The sequence below is a fragment of the Genypterus blacodes genome, unplaced genomic scaffold (assembly GCF_046128005.1).
Source record: "Genypterus blacodes isolate CSIRO-AG114 ecotype Tasmania unplaced genomic scaffold, CSIRO-AGI_Gbla_v1 ptg000055l_1, whole genome shotgun sequence".
NCBI classification, from domain to species: domain Eukaryota; kingdom Metazoa; phylum Chordata; class Actinopteri; order Ophidiiformes; family Ophidiidae; genus Genypterus; species Genypterus blacodes.
The window spans coordinates 1,334,846-1,359,339 of NW_027466867.1; the positions used below are offsets into that span (position 1 = coordinate 1,334,846).

Here is a 24,494-nt window from a genome sequence, read left to right on the forward strand (position 1 = left end):
CCGAAACGCATGTACGCCGCATTGCGTATTATGTTCAGAATTTGGCGCGAGCTCGTACACGCCTGCAGTGGGACCGAGCGGCAGCTTTGTTTGGGTTTGAGCCGGAGTCCCGTAACCGAAGCCCGGCGTCACTCTCGGGTTATGGTCGGTGTCAAGACTTTACGTTCGACTTTACGTTCTTTAAGTTTCTCGTAAATACAACTGTAGCTTAGCAGAGTGCTGTGTTTGTACTGTCTGTCGTTAGCTTGCTAGGTCAGTTTGTTAGTTTGTTTTCAGGTTCCGCCCTTAACGTCAGCTGCGTAAGTTTTGAATTTTAAAAAAATACTTTGGCGAAAAGATAGGCATTAGTATTTCATGTCGGTGCTTAGTTGGAATGATGTCAAATAAATATACATAAACATATATAAAAATAATATGTAGGTATATAATTACATTTTGTTGTTAAACCTGTTGCTTAAATGTTTTCGGCCGGCTCCATTCAGCAGGTAGCATGACAAAGCTGTTTAGCAAATGTTACATGATGATGTGGCAATATGTGATTAATTCAGCCGTGTCAGACCTCTGTGACGCCATCGTATGATAGCGACTGCATAAACATTCACGTTGTATTATTCACATACAAATGCTGCAGCAACGATGGCAAACGGCACACACAGAATTGTTATTGTTTACTTCTTTCTTTTGGATGTAACAGGTTGCTAAAGACTAAAAGAAGGTCGTTTCTGTGATGGCGGTGGAGTCCTCCGTGCCCAGAGTGCCTCTCCCTCTCCCTGCCCATTTCTCCAATGCAGAGCAGTCGTTTTCCCTCAAAAAACGCCGCCGCCTGCCCTTCTCCTTCTCTTCATCCTCTGCCTCCACTTCCTCCCTCTCTCCCGCCTCCTGGCCCTCGCATTCCCTGCCTCCGCTACCACCGTCCAAGGGCTGCCTTCCTCTGAGCAGGGTGTTCAGCCAGCAGTCGTCTCCCTGGACGCCCCTGTCCAAGTCCCTCAGCCAGTCTACCCCTCCGTCTTCTTTATACAATCCCAAGAAGCAGCAGTCCTATTTCACTCAGTGCTTCACCAACTTGGGTCTACTGGGCCGAGGCTCATTTGGAGAGGTGTACAAGGTGAGAAAGAGAGAAAGGCATGCTGGGGAGATACCTGTCTGAACACCACTTGAAATACATAACGCAACAGGAAGTTAATGTTTTGTATCTTTTTTCCAGGTGCTTTGCCATGAGGACGGCCGCGAGTACGCCGTGAAGCGATCCACTCATCGCTTCAGGGCCAACAATGAGCGGCGCAGGTGTCTGAGGGAGGCCAAGAACCACGAGCGCCTGTGCCCCCACCCGCACATCCTTAACTTCGTGGCGGCCTGGGAGGAGGGCGGCCGGCTGTACATCCAGACGGAGCTGTGTAGCAGTAGTTTGCTGCTCCACGCCGAGAATCAGCCTCCTGGTCCAGGTCTGTCAGAACCAGAAGTTCTCTGATGTTTTCATTCTAAAGCTGTGTTGTAGATCGTTCGTCCGGCTGCGTCTCATTCTTTGTTCTGACCCCAGACGAGCCCGGAGCCTGGGCCTACCTGTGTGACCTCCTGTCAGCGCTGCAGCATTTGCACTCGTGTGGTTTTGTGCATCTGGACCTTAAGCCGGCGAACGTCCTCATCACCGGCTCCGGCCGCCTCAAGTTGGGCGACTTCGGGCTGCTTCTGGAGCTCGAACAGAAGAGCGATGCGAATGGGAAGGTAAAGGACGATCAACAGGAAGGAGACGCCAGATACATGGCCCCCGAGCTGCTCCAGGGGGTGTATGGACCTGCTGCTGATGTGTTTAGGTAAGAATAACAACAACATCTGTCATCTGGTTGAGCTGAGCAGATGAATTTGATGTCTGAATGTCATCGTCCTCTTAGTTTGGGCGTTTCTATCCTCGAGCTCGCCTGCAATATTGAAGTTCCCAATGGAGGAGAAGGCTGGCAGCAGTTAAGACAAGGCAGCCTCCCCTCAGAGTTCACCAGTGGTAAGATTCTCCGTCATCTAAACCATCCCTCAGCTCCTCTGTGTTCATGTGAGCGGTGCCTTCAGTGTTTTCCTTCTGTATTTGCAGCCTTGTCGGTGGAGCTTCAGACAGTGCTGAGGATGATGTTGGCCCCAGAGCCCACACACAGAGCCTCGGTCTCTCAGCTCCTGGCTCTCCCCTCTGTGAGGAAACAGCGGTGGAAGCGGCGCGGCTGCCTTCTCTTCAGAGAAGCTGTTCTCACGCTGGCCTCCCTCTGCCAGGTACGCTGAGGACAATCATCTTCTACATTACCGTTTAAATCAGCAACGTCTCCCGGCTACAGGTTTCTATGTTCTCCTAGGTGGTGGTGTGCTTTGGGTGGAAGCTCCTCTCCTCCCTTCACCTGCCGTTCCTCCCCGAGTGGAGCAAACCGTCCCCCTGCACTCCACCCAAGGACAGCTGGGAGAAGGACCTGACGCTGCCTCTCAGCGCCATGCATGCCGACTCCAGCAGCCCAGAGGAGGACGCCGTGTTTCTGCTGGATCCCACAGACCAGGAGCTCTCTCCCACCTTCTCACACAGGTAGAGAATCAAATGAAATGAAGGTCACGTCTCTCTGAAGTAACTGGGACCATCTTGCTGCCATGTAAAATGAAGAAATACACCGTGTGATTGATTTAACCGTGCGCCTTTCTTTGATGTCCATTTATGTTCCCTGCTTACATCTCTGTTTCCTTCTCCATCAGGATCAGATCCAGACTGTCGGTGGACAGCACCTCCACCCCTCTGCCAACCTCACCGGCTCATAGTCACCACAGTCCTGCACGCACGCCCACTCACTCTCTCATCGCCGACTGGCCCTCCCGTCACTTAACGTTCACGCCTTCTAGCGTCCATTCAAGCGGCTCTTTCCACAGCGGGGTCCCATGCATGAGCCCGATACACAAAGAGACTCACACAGACAGCGTGTGCGACGTCTCCGCGTTGAGCCGACGCTCCTCGTCCTCGCAGCGAAGCGGCCACAAGTGGGTCAGATCAGAGGAGGCTTTACCCCGACCCAGCCTCGAACCAAAGAACCTGCTCAGCCTGTTTGAGGAAACTTCACTAGACGGACAGCCATGAGAACAACGACAACACTGCCAGCTCACATTCAAGAACAAAGCTTCTTCTCACTTTACGGTGACGGGTTAAAGGACTGAATTAATGCATGCATGTTCTGTTTTGTGTGTACAGTGTTTTTGTGCTATTTTGTAACAATCATATGCTTTAATGTGTATTTGAGAAAGATGTGTTTAGAAAAAGGTGTAATTATTATTATTATTATAACGTGAGAAAAATGAAAAGCACTTTTTATATTTGTGTAAATTCAATCTGTTGCTGAAGTGACGTCATGATTTCTTGTTTACGTTCTCGTTGGCATGGTGTAACTCTGAGTCTTGTACCTTTTGAGTGACGATGCAAAATAAACAGAGAGCCTCTAAGTTAATGAATGTGTTGTAGTTTGACATTTTACTCACTTTTTTATGAATACCGTTTGTAGATTAATTTCCAGTTGAATCCAGTAGGTGGCGGTATTTAGTAAAGCTGCCTCTGCTTTAACAAACCAGGAAAAGGAAGTTTCTGTCTGCAGTGTGCCACAAGCAGTAAGGTAGTTTTTATTCATTTTTACACTTTATATTGATTAGAATCTGCAACATTTTGCAAACCCTAATCACCATGTTAGGATAAAAGTTATTCACACTCTCACAGAGAGTATTTGAGTCATAAGAAGAGAAACCATCTTATGAATTTTTCCGCACCTTCAGTCTCTTGAGTCTTGGGGCAGAGGGATGCCAACCGCAGTCGTCTGCTGCTCCTGCATCTGCTGCTGCGCCCGGGCCACCTGCTCCTCCGTGCAGGAGTCCTGCAGGAACACAGCGGCCAGGTTACGCAGGCGAGGACTCTCCGACAGAGAGAACCGCAACATGCACTGCAGAATGGCCGGACCGGTGATCTCAGAGCGGGACGACGGGGTGGTGAGGTTCATCAAGGTGGTGATGGCTGACAGGACCGTCTCCTCCTTCCGGCTGGACAGACAGTTTGTGACCAAGGCGACCCCACCGCTGTGCAGGATGACATCTCGACATACAGGGTCCATACTGAGGTTACACACGCCTCCTGACAACAACATGGGAGTTTGGGTTGAGAGATGTTGCATTTCTCAGTGTTTATTCACACGCTTTTAAGTCTGTGTGTGTGATACTCACCCATCCCAAACTCCACAAAGTTCTCATTCTTCTCCGTGAGCGCGTCCAAGAAGAGGTCAACCACCTGCAGATCCCTCAGATATTCCAAGTTGTTTGGGTCATAGGCAAAATTGGCCAGATTAGCCAGGATTTGTTCCTTCGCCTCTGATGTGGAGAAACAAGAGACACCAACATGAAACATCACGGCTCACAATCCGAGTTTAAGTCGTTTAAGTTGAATCATGAGTTCAACTTAAACGAACAAAGCCTATTGTTTCTTTTCTCCAAACACTCCAACTTCCCTCACTTTGTCCCCAGTATCAGAAGTGGTATCGATTATTTAATATTAATATTTCTCTCAGTATGGTTTTTAAATTTGAATTGCTGTTACCGTGGCAACCACAAAGGAACCTACTTTGACAGAATAAAAACATTGGCGGCTTTAACTCGGAAAAACACAAATTCATATTAAAAAGACACTACGCTGGAATCAACCATATATTAGGACATTTGACTGCTGAGTGTGTCAATATAAAAACCTTCTCACCGTCACTGTCGGTGTCCTGAAACTCAGTGACGAGCGTTTGTAAGTAATCAAAGCGATCAGACGGCCCTTTCTTGAACATGTTTACTTCAAGAGTGCACTTCTGCCGCTAGTCCGCTCCTCTAATGTGTCCCCCCTAACACCACTACTATTTAAGAAAAGTGTTCCGCCTTAACATGGATCCGTTTAGAAAAAGAAGTTGCGGTTTTACGTTAAAACATAAAAAACACGCTCCAAACTGTTTCATGTTAACATGTTTTTGATATGTGAGGTAAAAATGTCCAGAAATGTAACCGGGGACGATATTGTTTCTAATTTTCGGAAACGGAAGTAACGGAGTGATAAGTACGGTAACCCGTGCACGACCAACATGGAGGTCATTAGTTTAGATCTGTTTGAGTCAATGTGGTTGTCTGTGCGTGTTTTGATTTATCTGTAGCTCTTCTATCATGTCGCATCACAAACTGTCCAGAGGAAAGCGTCTGACCAAGCCTATTTTGTTCGGGACGCTCATAGTCGGACTGTTCACTGCTTTCTTCAATAGGCAAGTCTGAATTCTTACACCTTCTGTTTACATGTGTGTCTTCAGATTACAAATATACCTCAGTTAAGTGACTCAATCTGCATTTTGCGCCGTGCATCGCCGTCTGTTCTGCTTCACTGCAAGCTGTCACTGTTACTGTGTTGAGGTTCGGTCCATTTATCAGTGTGACATCATCTTCCATCACACAGGCACAAGTTCTTTGAGGACGTGGACGAGCTCAGGGCGCAGGAGCGAGCACGCAACGAAGCCTTAAGGATCGAGATCATCGAAAGGAGGATGAAGCAGATGGAGGAGCTGGCAGAGAAGAAGAGAGGAGGAGGAGGGAGCGGCTGATCACTGCAGACCTTCAGCTTGTGGACATGATTATGGTGACTACCTTCATTTACTGTGATGGCGCATGAATCAGAGTGTGTGTGTGTGAGCCTTGAACCTGCCTTCACTGACGGAGCATCTAAACACACACCAGTTTGGAGACGTCAGCTTTACCAAGAGGTCAAATGAAGAATCAGTGGATCGAACAACAAGTGCTGAAAGAATTGTAATAAATCGAATGAAATCATTGCTACTGTCTGTTTTGAGACATTGATTAAAAATGAAGTTATAATGATGACACGGCAGTAATATAAATAAAGATCACGCTTTCTAATGATGAACGCTTCCCTAATGACACATCTTGTACTTACATCTTTGTCCGGCAGAGGGCGGTGTATTCACCCTGTGCCTGCAGTTTCACCCAATCAGCCCTCAAATTATGATGAAGTTATTAAACAAATCTACTGAGCCAGAATTGTATCATTCCAAATGTAAGAATGTGACCTGGGGGCTTCAAAATAAAACAGGATATTCATTCTTATATATTTTATTAAAACATGCCATAAAAGTAATCTGAAATAACTTAAGAAACGCACAAATGATAACGAGCAATATTGCACTGGAATGAAAAAGATAAAAATAATAAATCTTGTTAAGTACTGAACAAGGATTTGGCAAGAAAAACATGTCGGCTATGAAAAAGAATAAAACGTGGAGGACAGAATGAAAGGAAGCTGGAATCTCTCACACCCTGACGACACTGCGGAACTCTCCACCGATAGATGACGATCAATATGACCAATACTGTACACACACACCACATAGTTCAGAAGACAAGACAGCTGATCGGACTCACCGCGATGACACGGATTCCCCTTTTTCAGACAGTTTGAAACCTGGCGGAACTCAAATACGACACGTTCAGGAGTCACTAGATAGCAATAAAGGTCAATGTGCACGTCTTAGCTTGAAGGTTTAAGAATTTTAAGCAATAAAAGTCGCTTTAAGATCAAATTTGGACATCGTGAAGCAAAGCTAATTGATGGAAAAAGTGTCAACGGTTACGTGATAATTATTCTGTATGACCTGTACACTTGCCAGTACATGACATCATTCAAGCAATGCAAGGTCAGGTAACCGCGCCTCCACTTCAAACCTTATTGCTACTTAGTGAAGAAAGACAAAGCTGTTAGTGTCGTGTTCTCCAAAATCCCAGCCTAGAAGACGAGTTGAGTTGCATATTATTCCTCTTTGTACGGCGGCGGTGCTCTCAGGAACCATCGGGAACAAATCTAAGGAGATCCTCTAGGAATCAAAGAGTAAAGATGTTTGGAAGAGTGAAAGGTGTACTGTGTTTGTACCAGCCTGTGAACAAACAGCATATAGAGCGACAGGTTATAGATACAGACGGGGACCCCAGAAGTACAGAGGGACGGACAGAGGGTCCAGAGTAACAGTACATCGATTAGGTTTTACAGTATTGAGCCATTTGTGTTCTCTCCTAGTCGGGGGCGGTGGGGGGTTTAGTAGTCCAGACTATCCCTTCTTTTCTTACAGGTGGGCGGGTTTAGGGGGGAAGGTGGGGGTGGGGGGTTGTTACTGTCACACGGTGAGGGGCACCAGTCCAGGAGAGGAGGCGGCCGGAGGGACGGTGATGGCCATCAGGGTGCCAGGCTCCAGCCCGTTCACTGTCCTGCTGCAAGACACACAAGCAACACTCGGGTCAGCACCAACACAGAAACGTCTCATGACATCATCAATGTGTAAAGGCTCTTTAAAAGGGTGAAGCCTCCATTTAAAGACATAAAGAAGGAAGAAGCAAGGAGATGATGAAGCTCTCTGCTTAACGATCCTCCTCCACCAGCACAGACTCTGAACTCTGTGGGTTCACCTTGTCCCTCTGTCCTTACCCAACCCTTCTCCATCACACACACACACACACACACACACACACACACACACACACACACACACACACACACACACACACACACACACACACACACACACACACACACACACACACACACACACACACACACACACACACACACACACACACACACACACACACACACACACACACACACACACACACACACACACACACACACACACACACACACACACACACACACACACACACACACACACACACACACACACACACGTCGGCGCAGAGAGCAGACAGGGGATTGAGTGTCGCAGAGAGAAACGCTGTGTTGCTAAAAATGGAACAAGAATGCAGGAAAGTACAGTGGAAGTCGGAGAGATTTGTCTCGGTCAACTGGTGCTACTGGTTTCTCACGATCCTGGAAGTCAGGTTTACAAACCAGCCCACACACACACACACACACACACACTGGGCGGAAAGAGCAGCATCCATTAGATCAGTCTGTAGAGAGAGAAACACCGCTACAGTCTTAACTCCACCACCAGCAGCCCTGAGCGGTTCATCATGGAGGTAAAGGTGTTAGAATGAGCATGCATGGGTCGCACCACACACACACGCACACACGGCGGACAACCTGCAATTACCCAGAATCAGTGCAGGGAATGTGACCATCTCTGTTCTGCTGGGAGGGAAACAAAACACACAGGTCTAAGATAATCCTCCTCTTCCTCTTCAATCATCATATTTCAAAACACCTAAAGCATCAGATACTAGAGGAGCGTTTAGCTTCACTCACGCTTTGTCAAAGTAGGACGTGTGCAGCGGTTGTGAGTAGTTGGCCGTGTTGGCGTTGACCAGGTTTCCATTGTCGATGGCGAAGGCCTTCCTCGCCTTCTGGTCCCGGGCGAAGTTTCTGCAGGCGGCCAGTTTGGACTCCAGGGCCTGAGGGGAGACGAGGTACAGGTGAGCAGAGACAGGAGGAAGATCGTCAAGGAGGAGCACAGACGGCGACGACGACTCACCCCGACTTTGCGGAGTAAATCGCTGACGATGTTTAGCGCCGATATTCTGGCGGAGGGAGTCAACGATGAGTTTCCATTCGACAGCACTGGAACCAAACGTGGATCGAAGAAGAGAGAGATTTTAGAAAGTGCAGGAATAACAGAGGCGTGAAGATGAAACAGAGCTGACAGATGCAAACCTGTGGTGTTGGCAAAGGCGTTGTCCAGGCCTTTGCTCAGCGGGGTGGCCGGCAGCGAGAAGGACGCCTGCACCTCCGTATCCATTTTGACGTCCTCCTGCGTGGGCGAGCTCGGCGCCGACATCCTGCCCACGTCCGTCTGCCTCTCGCGTACCGCAAGCTCCTGCCGCAAGTCTGACAGGAAGGACGTTATGAGTGAGATCTGCCAGCAGGAGGTTAAGGGGTTAATGTGGTGAGTGACAGGTTGGACCCCGAGGGAGGACGAGGTCGACGCTCACCTCTGGCCTCGTCCTTCAGTCTCTGCACGGACTCCAGGAGCGACTCCTTCTCGTCCAGCTCGCTCTCCAGGAAGGCGTTCCTCTCAATGGCCTGGTTCAGACGCTGCTCAAAGTTCTCCAGAGACGAGATGGTCGCTCTGCAGAAACCACAGAAGAAGAAGAAGAAAACAAACGGAATGAGACGAATGAGGTCGCTGCATCACTATACCAGGACCAATGACTGATCAATATTTCATGCGTGTGGAAATGCAGTATTGATGAAGAGCAGATTCAAAGCCTTCATCACACTGAGCCGACTGCTGCTGGATGTTTGAATAAAGACGTTTGAGTATAAATGACAAAGCGTCTGCCCTCTGACCTCTTGGCTCTCTCCAGGTCATCGTTGGACTGTTCCAGCTCCCGCACGTATTTGTGGAGCTGCTCCTTGATGCTGCGTGTTTGGCCCAGGTCGTCCTCCAGCGTGGAGATCTGCTTGTAGGTCTGAGCGTACTGCTGCTCCAGCTTCTCCTGAATAAGAAGAGGAAGAAGAGGAAGATGATGAAGAGAGCTGTGCCCGCATCCATCTACAGCTTATCCATATTTCAGCGTTCCCTGTTTTCCCGCTGTTTGGGGGGAGTTGACCTACATCTCTCTCAGCTCTGGAACAAATCAGCTGGATGGATCCGTCTGCACGCCTGACCTACATCTGCTACGACTATGAATCAAGTGAGTGAAAGTGACGGAGACGCTACGTTTGCCCTCATGCGGCGCGCTACGTTAACTCGACAGAGGAGGGGTGAGATTGATGTGGAGGAAGTGGACGATAAGAGGAAGAGTATGGTGCGAGTTAAAACGAGTGGAGAGCGATCCATCACAGAGGAAGCTCCAGCTGGGGGCGGGGCCACGGCGGGAGACACTGCTCTCTAGAGACGCCGCTCAAGGACGAGCGACGATACGAGACGGCGACAGAAAAAGCATCGAATACTCAGCATCAGTTTGTATTCTTTAGTCACACGGCCTGGTTGTTTACCTTGATGGCCTCCACCTCGTGCTTCAGCCTGTGGTTCTCAGACTGCAGGTCTCTGACTCGGTGCTCAGCCTGGCCCAGCTGTGCTTCCAGCTCCGCCTCCAGCTCCCTGCTCCCCTCCTGGAACTCCAGCAGCTCCTCCTGCGCCTCCTCGCAGCTGCAGGGGGGGGGGGGGGGGGGACACACAAGGGGGAGACGACATTAGACGACAGACGCAGACAGAACTAGGGCGACACGCCGACCGGGGAGATGATCAACCGCCGCACGCTAGGAAAACAAGTAGACTACGGGAGGAAGGCGTCTCACACAGCTCAGTGACCCACATTCAGCTTCAGCTTCAGCACCTAATCTGTCACCTGGGCTCCAGCTGAGAGAACGCCAGGCTTTCTACAGACAAAGATCTATGGACTTCTCCATGTCCTCCACTTATTCTGGCACTTTAGACACAGTTAGAGTCGATTTACATAACGGGGACGGACCAGATGTCCTGTCATTGTCCTGCTCCACCTGTGGCCTGCTGGTTGTTCTGTAACCGTCTGGTGATATGACCTTGGACACACACACACACACACACACACACACACACACACACACACACACACACACACACACACACACACACACACACACACACACACACACACACACACACACACACACACACACACACACACACACACACACACACACACACACACACACACACACACACACACACACACACACACACACACAGCAGTCTAAGAATAACCACAAGCCTGTGATCTTCTGTCTGCTGTGGCTCTGTTGAGACCTTCTGTGGATCATTAAAGGGGGAACCCACCAAGTTCACACATGAAATCAAAGGAAGAAATCAGTGTCTCGGCCTTAAAAAGTCTTAAAATAAGGCTCGGGTTTCCCAATCAAAACAGAAAGGATCACTCAGGCCGCACCCACAAACGGAGGAGACATATCTGTTACGGTAAGGGAAGTCAAAAGTCGAGAGCGTTTCAGGTAACAGGGTTTGTTTCCTTCAGCTTCAGGGCGCGGCGGCCGTGATTCCAATCAGCTCGGCACGTCATCGAGATGTGGCGCGGCGATGACAGAGACAGAAAAAAAGGGAGAGCTGCAGCTGTACTGTTCAATGGAGGGACAAAGAGGCACAGAACCTTTGAATGTTTAATGTGAAACTGGATCGGTCACTTTGGGGGAAAGAGGTTTACATCACAGAGGGAGTCTTTACAAAGAGTCACAGATACCTTTTCACCTGAAAGGCCGAGAGAGAGCACTGATTCCCAGTGACATGCGACTCCTTCCCACACACACACACACACACACACACACACTCAGACACTTAGTAGCTTTGATTTGCTATTTAAAAGTTAGAAACACGAACAAACACAAAGCTGGAACTCGATATCAGTGTTTAAGGTGATTACATCATTGAAGTCATACCTCTGCTGGTACTTGAGGGAGAGAGTTTTCCAGAAATTGATTTCCTCATCTTTGGAGGAGAATTTGGGTATCCTTTCTGCTTCCATGGTAACCAAATCTGCACACAAAAAAGAAGAGGGTAATCAAGTGTGAGTGTAAACATTGATCATTGATTCTTTTTGGTTTCAGCTGGAAATGCAAGACGGAGTGAGAAGAAGGAGTTAATGATTTGAACAACAGCTGGGAATTCATCATCAGAAGCCTCCAGACTCCTCCAGATGCGTTCAAGGACCCAGAGAGAACCACATGTGACGGAAGAGAACGGCATGCAACTGCAAAGCTTCACGTTTGATCCCTCGTCTTCAAACCGGCCGCGTTCCCAATGTGTGAACCACATCAGACCGGAGGGCTTCACCACAGCTCCATTACATCATCAACACACCGCATGCTCAGGTGTTTAATTCTCTCTCAAAGCAGATTCAACCACACTACATTCATTACAGAACCAAAAGCCAGCTCCCGGGGGAAACCTTGTGTGCAGGGAGTCACATTCATCACTCTGACTCGGGATTAAAGCAACGCCGGCGTTAAACACCCGGAATACCAAACAGGAACGAGAGCAAATATAGTCTGAGTGAGAAACGAGTAAATCGAGTAAGAACCAAGGCTTCTCCTCCACACATGAGACTTAGATCAGGCTCAGGTTTTTGTTTGGTGTCAGCACTTCTATCGCTCCTCTTTCCTTTCTCAAAGCCATGACCTAGTTTCATAAAGTCAACACTGGATTCACAATGGCTGCAGAAGAATGAAGCCACATGAAAGATTGAGGAAAAGGTCGATTGTAAACCTGTGCGTTTGTTCACTCGGGCACCCGGCCAGCATGTAACTCCCCATATGAGTCATTCAGATTTGAAACCAAAGTGTGTCAGTAGGTGATTGATAAGTTCTGAGCCGGCAATCCTTTACAACAATAAGGCTGGAGGGATTTGAGCCCAGTTTGGTTCCTTTTAGTCCCGTTTCTTCACCTTCTACATCATCCTCCACAGCTGACTCAGCATGACCTCATCATCGGAACAGGCGATGATCTAAGCATGGTGTCTACAGGTCACCATGGAGAAAGTCATGAATAATGTATAGAATAATATTAAACCATGTGACCCGCAGCCTAGGGGGGATTTAAATGACTTTTCAGAGGATATTATAGGACGATATAAATGCTAAACAAGCCATTAGAGTGAGGCTGTGATATTCTTCTTCATAATGACATTTACAGAAAACCTTCAGGCAACTAACTGAGCCTGATGCTTCCATGTGTGATGGAATTACATGAAGATTCCTGTCACGTATTAAAGGCAAAGCTCATCTCTCATCTTCTTCCATAATGCTGTGATTTAACTGAATTGGTAACAATTTAGCATAATTACTAATTTCGTGTTTTAATCTGTTTGTAATCGACCAACGAGTGGTCGGGGGGCAATAATTAACCCATCATATGACACGGAACAGGACAGATACACAACACGCAAGCACCACGCCAAATTAACCGCTTCAAAATGGAAATATAATCGAATAAACTGATAAAAAATGATTGATGGAGGTCTGATGCTGAGCTCAGCTGTCAAACTGGGTGTGAAAACAAACCGAGAACGAACAAACCTCACCTCGTTTAGCCCCGCAGCCAGAGCGGCTATCTAAGCTAGCGTTTCAAATTTTATACCAAAACAGAGAAGATAAAAATCTGTTAGAAAATATATAATCAGTACCTGAACATCGCCCAAAACTGCGCTGTTTATCAGTCCATTCTGCTCGCTGAGGCTGTCAAACCGCCTCCTCCGTCAGACTGATGCTAACTGCTCAGCTAGCCAGGGGAGTTAAAGGGACAATTCCACCCTAAATCACAACTCGCCTCATTCTACTGATCAGCCGCGTTATTAATCGAGCCTCGAATAGTGAACATAAACTCATCTGTTCTAGTTCTTAATTGATAGCGATAGTTTCCTTTTATTAATTTGTTAATAATATTTTAAATCAAGGAAAGATTTAGTTTTTAAGGTGGCTTTTCCCAATGAGCGTAAATGTTGCGTTCAGGGGCTTCGTCACTGATAAGCACAGATATCACTGATTGTGTTGAGTTGGCGCCATCCGCTGGTCACAAACGGCAATAGCACCTGGTCTTTACTGAGCAATTTATTTAGTTTCGTGATAAAAATGGGAAAACAAGCGAGTAGCCTGCAAATGTAATATGCTAATTTAAAAGGCACGTCAACTTTAAGAAGATATATTGCAGTTCAAAAAAGTTAAACATTTTATTCTGAAAGGTCTGTTTCTGACGTCATCATAACCAGGAAGTGCAAATTCACTGAACAGTCCCGGCTGCGTGGTTTTGGAACTTTTGAGCTTTAGGTTCGTTATAGAATTTTAAAAATCATTTGCACTCATGTGTATATGATCACATTTACGTTGTGTTTGATCAGATTGATCACACTGTAATTCTGACGCATTCACGGTGTGTGTTTGTGTGTGAAGGGCATGGCGGGGGTGGCGGTGCTGCGGTCACTCCAGGCTCTGCGCCCCCGGACACCGGCTGCTCTCTCGGCCCCGGCGCGCTCCCTGCTGCCGGCTTCATGCGCGCTGTCTCCGGCCTGGAGAAACGCTGGTGTCCGGACCCTGCAGCTGAGCTCCGCCTGGTGCGCCGGACACAACAAATGGTCCAAGGTGAAAAACGTGAAGGGACCCAAAGATGCGGCGCGGGCGAGGATGTTCACCAAGTTAGGCATGTTGATAAGAATAGCTGTGAAAGGTAAGGGAGGGACCATCTTTTCATGATAATACTGCAGTGATGTTTGTGTTACCAGTTGTATATACTTGCAAATGTCGTGTCTTCTGCAGATGGTGGACCCAACCCGGACTTTAATATAAACTTAGCTCATGTATTGGAGCAGTGCAGGAGCAAGAACATGCCCAAAGCATCCATAGAGATTGCAATCAAGAGTGCGGTAGGTTGATGACCCAGAACACATGAGATGGGGTCACAATAAGAAAGTTTGTTTGTTACTGAGGGTTTGTCTGATTTCTTGTCGCCTTCCTCAACAGGACAAACTCAAAACAGGAAACCAGCTGCTCTATGAAGCTCGTGGCCCCAGTGGCTGCATGCTGCTCATTGAGGTCCTGACTGACAACACCACCCGCACCCTTCAACAACTCAAACGGCTGCTACTCAAGAACGGGTCAGTTCCTTTCATAAAAACTGTTCTCTGCTGTGTTTGGTCCAGGAAATACTCCATTACAGATAAATGCCAATGAGCAAACAACAATTCTTATCATTAATGTGCATGTTGAAGGAGATATGTGCCAATTAAGTGTGATTTATCCCTATACAAAGATGAACAAATCATATAATACATGTGCTGTTGTTGATGATGTTGCAATTCTGTGATTATCCACAGGGGGGTGCTGTCAGATGGAGCCCGCAATAACTTTGCTAGGAAGGGAGTGGTGGCAGTACAGGGCCAGGACATCAACACAGAGCGAGGCCTGGAGGTCGCCATCGAGGTGGGAGCCGAGGACGTCCAGGAGACCGAGGATGAGGAGGAGCAGCCCCTCCTGCAGGTCAGTTACGAAGACGGAAGGAGGAGGAACTTCAGTACGTCAGGATACTGTACTACAAAAACATGACCCATATACACACACACGTCTGTTTCTTTTCAGTTTATTTGCGATGTGACAGACCTGAAGAAGGTGCGGACCTCACTGGAGGAGCTTGGGATGAAGATCACATCAGCTGGCGTGGAGTTTGTTACCCACACTCCCACGTCTCTGGACCAGAACCAACTAGAAGCTGCTTCTACCCTCATAGAAGCTCTGAATGACGATCCAGATGTAGTTAGAGTTTGGGACAATATCCAGGCCCAGAGCTGAAAACACGGCAGACACTGAAACTCCTACATGTGGAAAACAATGGAACAGCATGTCACACACACACAGAAACAGTGTGTATCATGTCACCAGAGGGAACAGACACTGCAGAATGATAAGAAGAAGAAGTGTATTGACCATTATGATGCTGTATTGTTGTACAGAGACGTGAAATGATGTCACTCTAACCGGTTGATTTGTACATGAAGCAGCCATCATGTTTTTACAGTGATCAGATTCAAATAAAGTGTAATTTAATTTAATTCTAGCACTTGATTGACTTGATTTTTGAGTAATAAATCCTCTGTAAAATGTCAAATATTCTGTCTTCATGATTTAAGAAACTGTTTGCTGTAAGAATGACAGAAATCCAATGGTTGAAGGTCAAGGCTGAAGGTCGCTGAGCCACATCACAGGTCATTACCCCCACATATTACCGTAGTGTCAACACTGCAGTCAATAAGATCCCACATTAGCAGCATGCATGCAACATATTGAACGTCTATGCTATATGTATGGAATTCAATATTTACATCTATTATAACCATTGCAATTAGTTCTTTGCACCAGGAGTCCTTAATACCACAGCTTGGACTCTAATTTAAACCTACAGCATCATGCAGCGCTGCATGAAAGAGCACAGACACATCAACATCGTCATTTGAAGGCAACATGGAAGTCTGTCTGTGTAGAGTCACTGGGCCCATTTGCTGGTTATCAATCACTCCCATTGATTTCCCTGTCAGTTCCTCTCAGTTATAACATGGGATTGATTAGTTCCAGTTTTAACTAATGTTGCACATGCGAGCTGAAGGCCAGTCTGTTGCCCTTTGTCAGTGCGGAGGGTTCAGCAGTGAAAATGAGGTTTATTTCTGCCTGAATGTAAAGCACGAGACAGGAGAAGGAAGCATTTTGAACACATTTGTTTCAGAAAGTGCTGTGAAGGATGGAGATCTGAGTCATGGCCACCTAGTGGTCAAGCCTGAGAAGGAAGACTGACATTTTGTGTTTTCAGGTATGTTTTGATTTAATGGCTATTTTTGAAAGACTGATCTGCCAGCATGAGCAAAGGTTTCTACACTTTAACTGCTACAATGTCTATGTAATCATTCCTGCAAAACAAGCAAAAGAGAGCAGATGTAAAAGTACTTAGGATGTGTTTGTTTGTCGAAAATGTCACCTGTAGGCCAGCGGAGGTTCATGTCTGACTTTGACCTGATGAAGAGTGGAGGACCTGCCAGCAAGGGACACGAAAACCTCTCTCCTCAGAGTCCAAGGATGGAGCGGCTCAGCCCCTCCAAGGTGATGGACCGCTCTCAGAAGGTCACGGGGAAGGTCACACAGGTACGGGGGCAGAGAACCTCTGTGGGCTCCGTCTCTCACCGTGTGCGTCTCATCTGGTTACACACTGGAGGCATGCTGGGGCAGGGGGGTGCACATCCCATTTGGGAACTCCGAGGGAATGACATCATACGCTATCACTCATCCTGTCAGTTCAGGTGACAATAACATGTTTTGATTTCCACCCCTGAGGAGTGAAAAGGTCCCGCTAACATGTGCTGTGTAGCTGCCGTGACAGAATTAACACGTGGTTAATTAACTCGCTAGTGGAAAAATCAGTAGTACGTGGTTTGTTGGCTGGTTTCTCTCCTGGGTGGCAATGAGCCGCTATTCAATTCAATTCAGACCTGCTGTAGTCACTGCTGACACCCTGAGGCCCAGCATTCTGCATCACTGCCTCTGTGTGAGGGTGTGAGGACCAAACAAACACAAGCGAAGTGACCGCACTGCTTGATGATGACTAATTCATTGCTGGATTAGACTCTTTCTGCGTGTGTATCCATGTATCTGGGGCCTTCGTCTATTCGTCCGTCCGGTGTGTTGAAGTGTAAGGCCGTCGGCTGGTCAGAACCGGTCAGGGGCTGCAAATCCTCATTCGGAGCTTTGGATGTTCTTTGGATGTCATTTTTGGTCGGTCACATCTCGCCTCTGGTGCGAGTGACCGATGACTAGATGGCCAAGGATTCATTGGACCTACGGGGTCGCAAAGCCGGAGCTGGCAGCCTCCAGCAAAACAGTGTGCGGTCTCGAAAGGTCTGTTGGTTTTTGTTCAGACGGAGAGACTTTGTGGTTTCTGTAGTTGTGAGTTATCCTTTGTAAACCTCTGCCTTGTGTTTTCCAGGTTCTGTCTTTGGAGTCTGATGTGCTGCCTGAATACAAAATCCAGGTGCCACAGACAACATGGTGGATCTTGCTTCACTACAGCCCGTTCAAGGCCTTTTGGGACTGGATCATCCTCCTGCTGGTCCTCTACACAGCCGTCTTCACTCCCTACTCGGCCGCCTTCCTATTGGACGAGCACGGGGACATGCTGAAGAGGAGTTGCGGCTACACGTGTAACCCTCTGAACGTGGTGGACCTCATGGTGGATGTGTTGTTTATTGTGGATATAGTCATCAACCTGCGCACCACCTACGTCGACCACAACGAGGAGGTGGTCACACAGCCCAGCAGGATAGCCAAGCATTACATCAAAGGCTGGTTCCCCATCGATCTGTTTGCAGCGATCCCCTTTGACCTGCTCATCTTCAGGTCTGGATCAGAGGAGGTGAGTATGCTGTTGCATGAAAGGTTCCACTTACTGACAGCAACTTCACATACCTTTGATATATTCTGAAGTATGACCTCTGTATGTTCTCTTCCCTGTCTTTGATCGACACGGAAGATGGCGACCTTAACTAGCCTGCTGAAAACGGCTCGGCTGCTGCGTCTGGTCCGCGTGGCACGAAAGCTGGATCGCTATTCTGAATACGGTGCCGCCGTCCTCTTCTTGCTCATGTGCACGTTTGTGCTCATCGCCCATTGGCTGGCCTGTATTTGGTACGCCATCGGCTTTGTGGAGAGGCCGTACACGGAGACGGGCTGGCTGGACAACCTGGCCGAACAAGTAGGGAAGGCCTACAACGACAGCGACTCAAGCTCCGGTCCGTCGGTTAAAGACAAGTACGTCACTGCTCTGTACTTCACCTTGAGCAGTTTGACCAGCGTGGGATTCGGGAATGTTTCCCCAAACACCAACTCGGAGAAGATCTTCTCCATCTGCGTCATGGTCATTGGCTGTGAGTTTTCCTGAGCGTGACATCGTTTCCACCATCCCGTTTTCATGATTCCCCATTGACATTAAAGTGGGAGGTTCCACAGGTTGACGTGATTGTTTCTTCTGTCCCAGCTCTCATGTATGCCAGCATATTTGGGAATGTGTCCGCCATCATCCAGCGACTGTACTCTGGAACAACCCGCTACCACACCCAGATGCTGAGGGTCAAAGAATTCATCCGCTTCCACCAGATCCCAGGGTGCCTGCGCCAAAGGCTGGAGGAGTATTTCCAACACGCGTGGTCCTACACCAATGGCATCGACATGAACGCAGTAAACCTTGCTTAACCCTGTGACGCATTAACACCATTGATTCATATCATGGCTTCACATGCAATCACTTACACGTTGTTGCTTTTGAATCTTCAGGTTTTAAAGGGATTCCCAGAGTCTTTGCAGGCAGACATTTGTTTGCACTTGAACCGATCTCTGCTGCAGAACTGCAAAGCTTTCCATGGAGGCAGTCAGGCGTGTCTCCGTGCCTTGGCTAGGAGGTTTAAGACCGTTCATGCTCCTCCAGGAGATATCCTGATCCACAATGGAGACATCCTGGACTCTCTCTACTTCATCTCACATGGATCCATCCGGGTCACCAGGGATGATGTGGTGGTTGCCATATTAGGTAGACAAACAGATTCTTAGTATTTCCTAAACATTTTAAAAGGTGAATCAAAAAGACTTTAACATCTACTACACCAAGAAACTCTTTATCCCCACGCAGGAACCAACGAGATCTTTGGTGAGCCTCTCTACCTGTACGATGAGCCGGGGAAGTCTAATTCAGACGTGCACACCATCACCTACTGTGACCTGCACCGCATCCCCAGGGACGATCTGCTGGAGGTCCTGGATATTTACCCTAACTTTGCAGACAACTTCTGGAGGAACTTGGAAATCGCTTTTGACCTTAGAGACGTATGTAGAAACTAAAATGTCACAACGTTCATTTTTCCCTATGAGCTAATTTAATGTCCCCATACAGAAGTGAAATATCTGCATTTCTGCTATCAACTTACTTACAACTTTGTCTTCAGGCTGATCAGGTTCCACCAATAATAACTGATGATTCCGGCGATGACTGTGGATATCGTCACAAACCAAAACACAGAAACCACTCGCTGGACTGCCGAATAAGGCCAGGTGAGAGATCTTGGTCTTCCTGGTGAGAGAAGAAGCACTTCTCCTGATACGATGAAGTTAGAATGAGTGAATGAAATGCTCTCCTGTGAACAGATGGAATGGATCATGAAGATTCTTACCCGCCTCAGTCCTTCCGTCAGCGTCACTCAGCTCCTCAATCTCACTGGGATGAGCGCTGCAGCTGTGGATCGTCGTGTTCCCAATCAAGCGAGGACCTGACTAAACCGCTTTCCTGTGGTGCCAAAGTGGAGCTGTACCCCCCAGAAGACGCCAGGCGGGACTACTCGCCCCCTGTAGTGCAACTGAGACCCCCCGGTGGAGCCTCAGTGGGCAGGGAAGCAATGTTAGAGAGGGGTCACCAAGGTAGATGAATATCAATGAACCTAGACGTGGTAGCAAATAGGGTTAGAAACAAAAATTTTGGCGAATTGAAATGACTTGGAAGCTGAAAACACTGCAACTTGTTGCCCTTTCACCCTTTGAATCCTTCTTCCTCTTCTTCCATCTTCTCCTGATGTTGAGAAAGAAAGCAACTATGCACTACTACTTTCTTCTTTTCATCTTCTACAGCTTCATCCCGGAACATGGCGGGAATGTACGGATACTGGCCCGACCCACAGCCACAGCAGTTTTCCAGTCGTGCCTGGAGATCGTCGTCTGTTCGCGATTCCTACCATCCGCCACCGTTCACAGAAGAGAGGCCCAGCGAGCTCGAGTCTCGACTTGAAGTTTTACATTCACAGCTTAACAGGTACACTTAAAGTTGGCATAATGGATGCTGGCATTATTGCATTATTCTGAATATACTTACCTCTCTTATCCAGACTGGAGACTCGCATGACAGCGGACATCAATGTCATCCTCCAGCTCCTGCAGAGGCAGATCACTCCTGTACCTCCTGCTTACAGCACTGTATCATCCAGCACCCTGCCCACTGACTCGGCTGCACTGTATGGACCTGGGCCCCCTGTGCTGCACACCATGTACCCCATTTCTCCACTTCAGAGGGACAGCCGGGCAAACACACAGGTATGGCATCTTTCATTTAAGTTAACCCTCACTGCTTGACTCTATCTGGGAGATTGTGGTATAGTGAACATAAACCTATATGTGATTGCATCCCTCCAGAGCTCCACCCACACCGACCTCAAATTCACCAACAAGTCCCAGGAGTCGTTGTCCAGCGGCGTCCACGTGACTGTGGCATCTGACGACACCATGTCCACGTCCGTCACCCCTGAGACTGAGACCCCAGCAGGTTTGACTCCACAGCTTCCCCAGCAGTCAGGCAAATCCTCCCTGATGGACAATCCCAGACTGTGCGGCGGCCTGCGCTACCCCTCGCTGCCGGGGAACCTGGACATAGCTTCTGGACTGGCTGAGATCCAGAAACACCTCTCAGACCCGGTGCTGCCTGTCACCTGACACCCCTCATTAAAGGAGCTTCCGACAAATCTGAATTTCAAAGTATTCCTCTGCGACGTACAGACTGCAGGAAGGAGTCATGTGACACGTGCAGCTCCTGGTCTGCGGCTATCTTAGTTACACATTTGCACAGCAAGTAGCATCTCTAAAACAGAGATCAGTGGCCTGTGGTGATTACACAAGATGACAGTGAGTCTGTGGCTGTTGAAACTGCATTGGAGCTCCATCACCTGAATGATTTGGATCCAAGTACAAATACATCATGACTGCGTGTGAACCGTCAGCTCAGCATCATCCTACATCTATATATGAGTCCCTCTGCATTCCTGTCCGCTTCCTTAGATTGGTTTTCCTGTCCTATTCAGTCCTATTACAACCAGCCTTCCTGATCCAGCTAGACAGAAATGTTTTTTTTTTTTAAATAGATTTTCTATATTGTAGAGATTTTGGATTGAGAACATCAGGAAGTGTTTTCCTCCATATTAAGTATAAAGTAAAGGAAGAATTTACAATCAGTCAATTAACGAGTCATCTCACTGTTAAAATATGAAACCACTGGGAATTGGTTTACATTGTGAGGGATTGTTTATTCTGTATAACAAATAATGTTGGTTGTTGAGAATAAAATTGATGTAACTCATGCTGTGGTGAGTAAATACTATGATATAGAAAATGTAGATATTAATGCATCACAAAGATGTTTTTCCTCATCAAAACCAACAGTCAGTGATTAAAATATATGATTTTAAGTTTAAAGAATAAGTTAAAGCATCAATAAATTAACTTTACACAATATTTTTGTTCAATCCATGTATAAACAGGACAAAACTTAAAACAGCATAAAAAAGGAATAGTTACTTGAGTTACCAAGGTTACTATGGTTACTTAAGGCTCATAATTAGTTTGGTGCTTGGAGTTTTTTGAAAAAAATAGAGGAGGGAAAGTGGATTTAAGTGCACATCTACGCCGCCATTTGTTACATTCAATAAGGACAAAAACTTAACATTACTCTGTCTTTTGTAAACAACGCTCTCTCTCTCAGACCTGCAGGATATCCAGCCAGTTGTTGCAGCAGATAGCAGTGCAGTCCGGCTGGGCAGAGGCCCACTGGACGTTATTGATCTCTCCCTCAGCTGTGAAGGCCAGAATAGGGTCCTCCATCGCCCGTGGCAAATGCTGGATGTCCCAGATTTGAGCCTGGTTGTCGTCCACTAGACAGGGAGGAGACGAGGAAGTTTGATTCCATTTATCTGATTGCAACAGAACAATGGCGTTACTACACTGCATGTAACTGTTTAAATATTTACTAGATGATTTGAATATATAAACAGATTAAAATTACATTTTGTATATAAACATATTGTACACAAGTATGCTCCCTCTTGTCCCTATTGTTATTATGATATCGATGACTTAATAATACAGATCTAATACTAATCAAAACATTTTATTACATTATAGCCATTTCTCTTTCCTCCATTCAATGTAATAAAGCTCAGACCAACACCTTAAGTAAAACTATGACACATCAATTCACTGTCACTGGAATTTACTAGTAGCAGAAAATCAAGGCATAAACTATCAACCGAGCCTCGTAGCTATAGATTTGTTTACGTTTACCGTGCAGCGCCATCTTCAAGGTAGTACAGTTAACGAGGGAGCCTGAACACCTGAACACATCACCGCCATAACCCTTTAAAACTTTACACTTTACAACGCAAGTTACGAACTCTGTGAATGTTGTTTTATATCTACCTAGGTGAGCTAACTGCTGGAAGATTAACGGACGGTTCCACAGATACACACACACGTAATCCAGTTATTTGTGTCGACTTTGATAAAAACCCCATACACACCTTCTGGGAAGAGGTTCATCATATGGCGGCGACCGAGGGACAAAAAGAGTCAAATAAGCGTCGTCCGTCTGCTGGTGGTGCTTTCATGGACAACACTTTGTATTTCAAGATTTACTCTGCTACTTGAGTGCTACTTCATATACTGTATATAAAGACTAAGTTTTGGGATTCTAAAACGTCACTAAATGCATGCTGACTATGTGACAGATGTATGTTTAGCCAAGCAGAATGTTTACATCACTCTTTGTATTTTTTGGAAGCAAAATCAGGATACTTTTAAGTTCTGGAGTTCACATTGAGTGCTGTTGTTTTAACGATAAAATAGTCAAATTCTGTGACGTATTGTTTTCACAGCTTTACCCCATCCTTATCGTATATAATTTGCCTGTTTCGTCACTGATGTCACCATAAATTCCAGCTCCACTGATTGACAGTTGCAGTGGTTGTTGATATTTGACTGAAGAGACGACGCTCTGCAAACACACTGAGTGGCGGCGTGGGCATTTATCACACCTGATTTGTTTTTCTGGACGTTTGTTTATGAACATCCTGTGCTATGTGGGTCTTCTGTTTTTCATAAGTAGCTTTGTGATTTGCATAGCCGGCAGCAGATCTTGAACATGATTGACACAAACATAAAGAGAGATACAGAGATCCAGCAGCAGCTCAGTACAGACGACCTTGCAGAACCTCACCAACAGTACGGTGCTTATCTGCTCCACAATGTCCGACAGATATCTTCAGCGTTTATCCAACAGCTCCAATGGCTCTGAAATCTACAGGGAAGACTTCTTCATCTTCACCGTCTGTGAAAATTATGACACCGGTGTCAAGCTTTGGAGCTTTTTCACTATCTTCTTCTTTGCCTTTGGTGTTCCTGCATGTGTGGCCATCCTCTTCGAGATGTTTAAAACACACAGGCGAGGAACCCCATTCTCGCCAAATGAATTTTTGATGCTCAACCTCTCCGTCATGGATCTGGTCTTTTTGCTCTTCACCGCTCCGTGCTTATTGAACTTTCACATCTGGCATAATCTTACATTTGGCAGGATCTGTAATTCTTTTTACGCCTTGACCACAACTGGACGGCCACTGATGATGGCATGTGTCTGTCTGGACTGTTACATGGCCGTGGTTCATCCAGTCGTCTATCACGAGAGGAAGAGTCTGACCCCCAGGGTTCTCATGGTCGCTGCTGCCTGGGCTCTCACAGTTGTCTATGGAATTGTGTACTATGTCAATGATCTGGCATATTTCTCCATGTTTTCTACTGTGCCGTTCATAATAACTATGACAATCGTTGGGATTTGTGACTACTTCATTGTCAGAACGCTGAAAAGATCTGACCCCGGAAGACCAAACATCCACCCGCAGAAGCAGCGAGCCATTCAAACCCTCACCAACAGCCTGGTTATGACCATCATCTCCTACCTTCCTCCTACGCTGCTGACTGCAATCGGGAGGCCGCTGATCAGCACAGCTGAATTCATATGTTTTATTGGTATTCCCATTACTCTGACTTCCAATCTGGGATCTGCAGTCATGCCTGTACTCTATCTGAATAATCTCGGCAAACTGGATCGTTTCAGGTTTGGATGCTGCAGAAAGTC

At 47.1% G+C, this 24,494-nt stretch overlaps 5 protein-coding genes and 1 long non-coding RNA gene across 7 annotated transcripts; 4 read left to right on the plus strand and 2 right to left on the minus strand.

The window, feature by feature from the left end:
* The first annotated feature begins 47 nt into the window (after positions 1–47).
* pkmyt1 (protein kinase, membrane associated tyrosine/threonine 1) lies at positions 48–3,262 on the plus strand. The gene is made up of 8 exons (XM_076151643.1): positions 48–144; positions 695–1,105; positions 1,205–1,442; positions 1,538–1,811; positions 1,890–1,996; positions 2,084–2,256; positions 2,337–2,557; positions 2,722–3,262. Exons 2-8 carry the CDS (start codon positions 728–730, stop codon positions 3,095–3,097), a joined length of 1,767 nt encoding a protein of 588 aa, XP_076007758.1. The 5' UTR covers positions 48–144; positions 695–727; the 3' UTR covers positions 3,098–3,262.
* Positions 3,263–3,386: 124 nt separating this feature from the next.
* armc7 (armadillo repeat containing 7) lies at positions 3,387–4,921 on the minus strand. Of its 2 annotated transcripts, none has more exons than XM_076151645.1 (4): positions 4,748–4,921; positions 4,222–4,365; positions 3,775–4,132; positions 3,387–3,568 (listed from the first exon to the last, which is right to left on the minus strand). In XM_076151645.1, the coding sequence occupies exons 1-3, from the start codon at positions 4,824–4,826 to the stop codon at positions 3,777–3,779; spliced, it is 579 nt and encodes a 192-aa protein (XP_076007760.1). In that variant the 5' UTR covers positions 4,827–4,921; the 3' UTR covers positions 3,387–3,568; positions 3,775–3,776. The 2 variants fall into 2 exon arrangements, with proteins under 2 accessions (XP_076007760.1, XP_076007761.1); XM_076151646.1 differs by having other exon boundaries at positions 3,387–3,599.
* Positions 4,922–5,068: 147 nt separating this feature from the next.
* On the plus strand, positions 5,069–5,941 carry LOC143001825 (uncharacterized). Its single transcript, XR_012963737.1, has 2 exons — positions 5,069–5,288; positions 5,477–5,941. It is a non-coding gene; the product is annotated as an uncharacterized LOC143001825 (long non-coding RNA).
* A 190-nt stretch (positions 5,942–6,131) lies between these two features.
* On the minus strand, positions 6,132–13,491 carry ndel1a (nudE neurodevelopment protein 1-like 1a). Its single transcript, XM_076151644.1, is given in 10 exon segments — positions 6,132–7,207; positions 7,209–7,296; positions 8,291–8,436; positions 8,517–8,602; positions 8,696–8,869; positions 8,974–9,110; positions 9,332–9,480; positions 9,983–10,136; positions 11,414–11,510; positions 13,156–13,491. Coding segments are annotated over 9 exon segments (1,104 nt in total). The 5' UTR covers positions 11,500–11,510; positions 13,156–13,491; the 3' UTR covers positions 6,132–7,123.
* A 231-nt stretch (positions 13,492–13,722) lies between these two features.
* On the plus strand, positions 13,723–15,619 carry taco1 (translational activator of mitochondrially encoded cytochrome c oxidase I). Its single transcript, XM_076151962.1, has 6 exons — positions 13,723–13,795; positions 13,919–14,192; positions 14,282–14,388; positions 14,486–14,619; positions 14,839–15,001; positions 15,101–15,619. The coding sequence occupies exons 2-6, from the start codon at positions 13,922–13,924 to the stop codon at positions 15,308–15,310; spliced, it is 885 nt and encodes a 294-aa protein (XP_076008077.1). The 5' UTR covers positions 13,723–13,795; positions 13,919–13,921; the 3' UTR covers positions 15,311–15,619.
* Positions 15,620–16,585: 966 nt separating this feature from the next.
* kcnh6b (potassium voltage-gated channel, subfamily H (eag-related), member 6b) lies at positions 16,586–21,028 on the plus strand. The gene is given in 11 exon segments (XM_076151641.1): positions 16,586–16,650; positions 17,480–17,915; positions 18,033–18,426; positions 18,537–18,736; positions 18,833–19,085; positions 19,185–19,396; positions 19,507–19,603; positions 19,697–19,966; positions 20,174–20,354; positions 20,428–20,632; positions 20,732–21,028. Coding segments are annotated over 11 exon segments (2,610 nt in total).
* Positions 21,029–24,494: the final 3,466 nt, after the last annotated feature.

Excerpts from the sequence above, each read along its gene's own strand:
- armc7 (XM_076151645.1), bottom strand. The coding sequence starts at position 4,826 with ATGTTCAAGAAAGGGCCGTCTGATCGCTTTGATTACTTACAAACGCTC. Across the intron at positions 4,366-4,747 it reads TCAGGACACCGACAGTGACG|AGGCGAAGGAACAAATCCTG; the intron begins GTGAGAAGGTTT and ends TCTCCACATCAG. Across the intron at positions 4,133-4,221 it reads CTTTGTGGAGTTTGGGATGG|GAGGCGTGTGTAACCTCAGT; the intron begins GTGAGTATCACA and ends TGTTGTTGTCAG.
- pkmyt1 (XM_076151643.1), top strand. The coding sequence starts at position 728 with ATGGCGGTGGAGTCCTCCGTGCCCAGAGTGCCTCTCCCTCTCCCTGCC. Across the intron at positions 1,997-2,083 it reads CCCCTCAGAGTTCACCAGTG|CCTTGTCGGTGGAGCTTCAG; the intron begins GTAAGATTCTCC and ends CTGTATTTGCAG. Across the intron at positions 2,558-2,721 it reads TCTCCCACCTTCTCACACAG|GATCAGATCCAGACTGTCGG; the intron begins GTAGAGAATCAA and ends CTTCTCCATCAG.
- taco1 (XM_076151962.1), top strand. The coding sequence starts at position 13,922 with ATGGCGGGGGTGGCGGTGCTGCGGTCACTCCAGGCTCTGCGCCCCCGG. Across the intron at positions 14,389-14,485 it reads AGATTGCAATCAAGAGTGCG|GACAAACTCAAAACAGGAAA; the intron begins GTAGGTTGATGA and ends CTTCCTCAACAG. Across the intron at positions 14,620-14,838 it reads CGGCTGCTACTCAAGAACGG|GGGGGTGCTGTCAGATGGAG; the intron begins GTCAGTTCCTTT and ends GATTATCCACAG.